General features: G+C 40.5%; 1 protein-coding gene and 1 pseudogene across 1 annotated transcript; both read left to right on the top strand.

Annotated features, from left to right (window-relative positions):
• The first annotated feature begins 681 nt into the window (after window positions 1–681).
• Window positions 682–2,068, top strand: LOC148723470 (uncharacterized; annotated as a pseudogene).
• A 494-nt stretch (window positions 2,069–2,562) lies between these two features.
• LOC111334876 (uncharacterized) lies at window positions 2,563–3,066 on the top strand. Its single transcript, XM_022940692.1, has one exon. The coding sequence runs from the start codon at window positions 2,563–2,565 to the stop codon at window positions 3,064–3,066; it is 504 nt and encodes a 167-aa protein (XP_022796427.1).
• The last annotated feature ends 4,821 nt before the right edge of the window (window positions 3,067–7,887 follow it).

The raw sequence follows: 7,887 nt of genomic DNA, 5'->3' as shown, positions 1-7,887 counted from the left end.
GAACAGAATGACTGTCACTGAACACTTACAGATCCAAAGTTGTTTACAAAGGAGATTGTTCTTGTGGCGTTGATTACATTGGCGAAACTGTGGGAAATTTAGCAGTACGTATTGCGGAGCATTCAAACCCTACTCACACCTCTGAACCTGCAAAACACTTGCGAGAAAATCCATCACATTCTTTCACTTGGCGTGTTCTCTCCTCAGCAGAAACATTCCACAAGCGCAGGATTGTCGAGGGGCTAATGATCCAACAATTCCGCCCCAGTTTGAACAAACAAGTTATTTCTTATGTCTCCAAACTTTTCCCATCGGGAATCACATAAGAGATATATGTATGTACAGACGGTCAACACCTTCAACCCAGATGATGGCAAACAGCCGAAAAGGTTTGGTTTTAACCTTTTTTAACTTTTTAGCCTTGTATGTATAATATTTTTTGGAATGACTATCTTCAGTCACGTTCTCTGAGCCTTGATAATTTTAAAAATAATGACAAACAGTTTCAGACTTTTACTGGATAAAAAAGAAGCAAGTGGCCTTGAGCGCCTTGCGTCTGCACTCGCACCTCGCTCCGCAATTTTTTGACTTTTTATTTTTCAACCTTTTTTATCAATTTATATCTTCGATATTTTCTTAGTGTTAAAGCTATATACGTGATCTTAAATGGCATTTAGTTATTCAGGACGAATGATTAGAGCCATTTTACCACTGCATGATGGAAAACCACTCTACCGTGGCTTATGGCGTAAATTATGTGATCTGGGTATTGCGAGATTCAAGCCAACGCGCCGTGGTTGCCGTGCCGGCTGCAAGAAAAGCAACTTGCCTTCATCTCTTCGGCTGGTCGAGGAAGAGCTGAACTCTGTCGAATCGAATTACTGTCAGCCTATCGAGTTTGAGAAGAACGATAGTGATTTACATATTCCTTCATCTCAAGAAGCCGACTTATCAAATATTCAGTTTGTCACCTCTGAAATACTAAGACAAAGGACTATGTCCGTTCCCAAGCTGATGCTTGCAAATGTCATGTCTCTAGTACCAAAGATGGATGAAGTTCAGGAGTTTATTCATCGCAACAAGATCTGTTTGGCCTTCATTACTGAAACTTGGCTTTAAAAAATCGATTCCAGAAAGCGTTATCAACATCCTTGGATTTACTATCATACGTAAGGACAGAGTTCTCAACAATCATGGTGGTGTATGCGTTTACATCAAAGATTGTGATATCAAGGACAAGGTCCTTCATGAACTTACTGTTGCCGAGATAAGGAAATTGTTTGGCTCCATCTGAGACTTACTCGTTTACCGAGGGGTTTTTCCTGCTTAATTCCTGGTGCCGTTTATCCCCCACACGGCGGAGAAGATAATTCTATTCGAGATCATCTATTCCTATCATTTGCTCTGGCGGAGTCAAAGTTCCCGAACTGCGGCTTCATAGTTGCTGGCGATTTCAATCGTCTGGATGTTACAAGAATCAAGAAACATTTCCGACTAAAGCAAATTGTCAAATCTCCGACTCACAAGGACGTAGTTCTTGATTTTGCGTTGAATAATTTGAACGATTATTGTTTCTCCCGAAATTTTTCCACCTTTCGGGTTGTCTAACCACAATACCATCATGGCCTCGCCCAAAGTAAGAACCAAGAACTTGAACACTATGGAAGTCATTTAGCGTGACCCCAGAGCTAGCTGTAAAGCAGCAATAGGACGATATTTGTGTGCCCTGGACTGGCCTCTATTATTCAATTCTCTTCAGAGTTGTGAAGATTTGTTGACCACCTCTCAACAAGTGATTAGTACTGGTCTCGATCTACCCATGCCTTTGGGAAAGATCCGCGCAATTCCATCTGATATCCCCTGGATGTCCCAGAAACTAAAGTCGCTGATTCAGAAAAGACAGGAGGCTTTTTTTAAAAGCGGAGCAACTTCCATCCAGTTTAAGTGCTATAGAAACGCTTTCAACCGTGAGAGAAAAGTATGTAGGGCTAACTATTACGAGTCTAAAGTGCAACAAATCGAAAATGTGAACATCCCAAAGCCTGGTGGAAAGAGGTTAAGCGATTAAGTGGAATGCAGTCTCGCAGTTGCCACCTGCTAGGTAAATTGGATGTCGAAGAGATCCAAGATCGAACTGCGGAGGAAATTGCTAACACCATTAACAAGGCATTCCTTGAGCCGCTAGAAGAATACCGATCGACTAGTCCGCTGACCCCTTTGCCGCTGGAGGATTGTCCGGAATTCCTGGAGGTAACTGAAGAGAGAACCTACAAATTGTTGTCAAAGCTCAATCCCGCAAAGGCTGCTGGACCCGATGGTCTTCCAAACTGGCTACTGAGAGAGTTTGCTAGCTTTGTCGCCTTCCCGGTAAAAACCATCCTGAACGCCTCCTTCAGTGAACAGCGACTACCCAGTTCCTGGAAATATGATGATGTCACCCCTCTTCCGAAGAAAACGCCTGTGCGGAATCTGAAGAAAGATTTGAGATCCATCTCTCTGACACGATGTCTGTCCAAGGTTGCGGAGGATTTTGTCGTAACTGATCATCTTTAGCCCGCTGTGATGAAAGTACTGGATTCTAACCAGTACGGAGCTGTCCCAAAGTCCTCCACCACTATCGCCTTGCTCAGCATGATCCATGAGTGGATCACAGGAACTGACGGCAACGGATCTACTGTTAGAACGATCCTTTTTTATTATAGAAAGGCTTTCGATCTGATAGATCATGCCATTCTAATCAATAAATTAAGTAAACTAGATCTTCCTATTAGTGTAGTCAACTGGATTATTGATTTTCTAAGTAACCGGTTCCAAAGAATCAAACTGCCTGAGGAATGCCTCTCTGAGTGGACCTCAGTTCCATCAGGAGTCCCTAAGGGGACGAAATCGGGGCCTTGGTTGTTTGTGGTTATGATAAACGACCTGGTAATCGATGGCGGGCGTGTCTGGAAATATGTAGACAACACTAATGCATCTGAAGTTGTCGGAAAGGGCGCGGTTAGTAGTGCCCAAATTATTGCTGATAAGGTAGTCGAGTGGTCTCTGGCTAACAGTCCAGCTCAATAATGAGAAATGCAAAGAGCTTCGAATCTCTTTTGCGAGAAATAGGGTAATATTCGAGCCAATTAGGGTACATGGCAAAGAGTTAGAGCTCGTTGATAGTGCAAAGTTACTAGGAATAACAATCACAAGTTATCTGTCATGGAAAACCCATGTAAATGATGTTATCAAAAAGGCAGCCAAAAGGCTATACTTTTTAGTTCAGCTAAAAAGGGCCAAGGTTCCCTGCAATGACTTAGGGTTATTTTACATCACGTGTGTAAGATCAGTTTTAGATTATGTGATCCCTGTGTATTATTATGCACTCCCAAAGTATTTGATTAATGAGCTAGAGCGAGTCCAGAAGAGGGCTTTAAAAATCATGTTCCCTGGCCTTAGATACGATGAAGCTCTTAACCGCCTCCCGGTTAGCTAAATGGATAGAGCACTGGACTGTTGTGCGGGAGGTCGAGGGTTCGAGCCCCGGCCGGACCAACACTCAGGGTCTTAAAATAATTGAGAAGAATTTGCTACCTCTCTATAACATCAAGAAATGGTTAGATATTCTAGTCTTTTCGGATAGGGACGAATAAATGAAGTCTCCTGCAGGGTTGGGGTAGGAGACGTTAATTTCCCACACACGAGATTACTGTGTGATGGATGTCCTCCCCTGGGGTTGGACGGGTGGGATATTGGGCGCCCTTAATTTGGAGCCTCGCTCTGTTGTGCGACCCTCACCACACTCTGGTGAAAGTGATTAAATAAATAAATAAACATGGAGATAGCGCCGCTTAGCGTCCATCACAGTGGTATTTGTGCCACGCTTTTCAAAGACATCCTAAGTGACTCAGACCATAGGTTACGGGCATTATTGCAGCCTTCAAATATTCGCTGCGAAAATAAACATGGAGATAGCGCCGCTTAGCGTCCATCGCAGTGATATTTGTGCCACGCTTTTCAAAGACATCCTAAGCGACTCAGACCAAAGGTTACGGGCATTATTGCCGCCTGCAAATATCTGCTTCGACGAACACGCAATTTTGACATTCCTAACACAAAACGTGCAAGAAGTAGTTTTATTATAAAGTCACGTTTTAATACAAATACGGTATAAATTAATGTTAGATCTTGTAGGTGGCTTTTCGAATTTAATAGTATTTTATTATATAGCATTATTATATATTTAGTAATTTTATTATTTACATTTCAACGGTACGCAATTCAGGCCTTTGCTGCTATGTATTGTTTTTCAATAAAATCTTTTCTATTCTATTCTATTCTACTCCTATGTAACTTTAAACCTTAATCAAAAGAGGAAAGGAAACAACTTCCTGGAAAAGGAAAAAATTCGATGTCCGGCTTTTGTTCTGATTTTTAGGTACTTAATTGCTTTTGAGCAATTGTAAGTTTGGTCAGTTGACAATCATTCCTTACAGATCATGTCATATTGCATTCTTTTCTAGTTTCACATGTTCTTGGTAACTCGAGTAAGAAGACCGACGTCTTACCACAGAACCTCTTCAGAGACCTCCTTGAGACAACTTGAACCGCGGTGTACCCTCGTAAACAGAAAAACAAACAAATAATGAAATCGAAAAGTCCCTGTATCTACGCCCACACAACAGAGCCACCTTCAAGCAATGATAACAAAAGTTTGGAATCCTAACAAGAAGAACAGCTGTAGGAACGTACCTTAAGTAAATTGCTACCCGACTTGCATAAAATACACCAATATCATTAAAATTTGATATGGAAAGTTTTTTAAAAGGTTAGGGGGTTTTTTATCTCAATTGTTGCTGGTGAAGTAGGCGCGAAAAAAGGCCTCTGAAAGACACTGAGAATTTTCCAAGCTCTCTCTGTGTTGTTTTTTCTTTGCCATGTCTTATTCGGCAATCATCAGCGTTTTAAAATAATTTAGGTGGGATCAGGTACGTAAGAACATTCGACCGAAGCATCCAACACCACGCAAAGCAGTAAAAAAAGAACAACAAACAAAGCGGAAACAAAATTACCAACTAGCGTATTTTTGTTTAAATCTCGAGTCACTAGGATTTTGAGGTTTTGATCTGAACGTCAAGGTGTTAATTGGGGCCAAAAGATATATTGGCTGCAGATCACGGAGCATTCATTAGCATATCTGCTCCGTTAATGCGTTTCTTCATCCGATAGGTAGTTTGTCTGAAGTTCTCAGCAAAAAGGGTCGGTTTTCATCTTATTCAGTTATCAAATAGGGTATGTATTTGTTTCAGGCTTGAAATAGTATCTTCAATATTCTGGTAAGAATATTTCTATGTTATGTTTCATGTTGTAATATTTCTCGTGATCCGGATATCTGGTTTTTTTTTTTTTTCATTTGATTTTGAGAGCTTTGCTTTTGGTAATACTTTATCGCAATTAAGTGTCTATCACAATGTAAAGTTTTACAAGAAGAAAACGCCGACTCAGCCAGGATCGGAATAATAATGCTTTAATGTTGAAGATAGATATTAGTCTCCTCAACACAGTACATAGTTGACGTTTATTCAATTTCTTTTCAATTTGTAAAGCAGATGTTTCACCAAATTTCTCTTAGCAGATGAAGAGCTATTTAACAATGAAATTATAAATGTTTTCCAGCATCTTCACTTTTTCATATTAGTTTTTATTTTAGTTCAGATTTTTTCAAAGTGCATCGCAGTAATCTGTGCAGAGTATTTACTCGTGTACCCCGATTTTACAAGTGAGATTAGTACGGAAAAGAGCTGATGTCATTAATGGTGACTGACGTATTGACAATTTGAGCGGAAATCCTTTTTCATCAGAGCGCTACGGTGAGAAGATGTTGCCGGTTGAGTATTATTGGTCTGATTCGCGAGGACTAATTGGTGTTATTTTGTTGCTGATTTCCTTTTTTCATCTATAAGTTGGACAGCGACAGACCGTGATTTGAACGAAAAACCGCTTTGGTCGCAGAATACCGAATTAAACAGAAAGTCTTCCTATGTGATCTTTTCACGACAATCAGCCTAATACCAGACTCACGAATATATCTGTGCTGGGTGTACAACACTTTCGGCTCGAGTAATCCGGAAGAGGATAATATTTCCCCTTTATAAGTGAAACTAAAATTTAAAGAATTCTTAGAAACCCAATTGCACCATTTAGTACCTTCTGAAAAAATCACGAGCATAAGTTTGCTGACGTTCGAGCTTTTTACCTATCTTGCGTAATATGTACTTAGTGACTGAGTGAGAGGACCGGAAGACAAAATATCTGGCTCGAAGTCATGACGTACTGACCGAGCGCAACGAGGTCCGTGCTTCCTGACCGAGAGCCAAATGTTTTCCTGTCCGGTCCGACCAAACTCAGCCAATAAGCATTTTATCGTTAAGTGTTAAGAATTTAAACCTAAATAAGACGCGATCGACGGGCACACGCAGTCACATGAGCACAAAAAAAACATTTGCAACCAAAACTTTTTCATTATTTTTTCAAGTCAGAACAATAAACTCCCAATTCTCATTTATTTTTTCGTTTGCAACAAAGTGACTTGAGGGCAGCAGGGCCGGACGACTTTTCCCAGACCGGCTCACGTCAACCCGTCCGGCCCTACGCACGTCAGATTTCACCTTGGTTCTATGGGACTGCGCGAGCGGGGCCGGACGGGTCATATGATAGATTGAGTTTTTCGACTTTTATATTGTTGCTGTTTACGGATCTTCCGGTATTTATTTCTCTCTTCCCTTACAATTCGCCGCCATGAAGCTTCTTTTAAGAGCTGTCGTTTTCATTTTATTACTGACGCCATCTGCTTTAACCAAGTCCAAAGTACGGTGGCCCATAAGTGCAAAACACAACACAAACACTGAAAACACAACACACGCAAAAGGAAAACACAACACACATGCTAAAAACACCACAAACTTATTTAACATATGTTTCATATGTTTGTTGTTGTTTGATTTATCATCTACGGGTTTATATCGAATTAATTTGATGGCCTGCTCCCAGTTGGCTTGTTAGCTCAATTGGTAGAGCGCTGCACTAGTATCGCAGAGGTCAGTGGTTCGAATCCCGTACAGGCCTGAAATTTTTTTCAGGTCTGATTTTCACTATTGCTCAAATAGTGCTTTACTGCGAAGGATCGTTCTCATATACGTCTCATAACCGCAGTTCACACATATGTTTCATATGTTTGTTGTTGTTTGATTTATCATCTACGGGTTTATATCGAATTAATTTGATGGCCTGCTCCCAGGTGGCTTGTTAGCTCAATTGGTAGAGCGCTGCACTAGTATCGCAGAGGTCAGTGGTTCGAATCCCGTACAGGCCTGAAATTTTTTTCAGGTCTGATTTTCACTATTGCTCAAATACTGCTTTACTGCGAAGGATCGTTCTCATATACAAACTTATTTGAAACACAATACATTTATCTGAAACACAACACACACAAAATGAAAACACAACACACACAAAATGAAAACACAACACACAAAATGAAAACAACACACACAAAATGAAAACACGACACACACAAAATGAAAACACAACACACACAAAATGAAAACACAACACAATCGACCAAAACACAACACACTTTCCAACGCACTAGTTTTGTTTCCGCTGGCCTGTATGATACGCAGGCGCAATAAAACTCTGAACATGGCGGATAATAAAGAAGAAGAAGCTATTCGATTCTACTTTTCGAAGAATTATGATTACAATACCATTTTGGACTTTCTTGAAAGATGCCACGGACTAAAAATGTCCAAACGAACTCTTCTGAATCGTCTAAAAACGTATGGTCTGTGCAGAAGAGGAAAGGCAATAGATGAACAAATTGTACGTGAACATATCGCAAAAGAGCTT

Source organism: Stylophora pistillata, chromosome 9 (assembly GCF_964205215.1).
Source record: "Stylophora pistillata chromosome 9, jaStyPist1.2, whole genome shotgun sequence".
NCBI lineage: Eukaryota > Metazoa > Cnidaria > Anthozoa > Scleractinia > Pocilloporidae > Stylophora > Stylophora pistillata.
The sequence above is the reverse complement of the archived record's forward strand: the minus strand, read 5'-3'. Positions and strand labels throughout refer to the sequence as shown.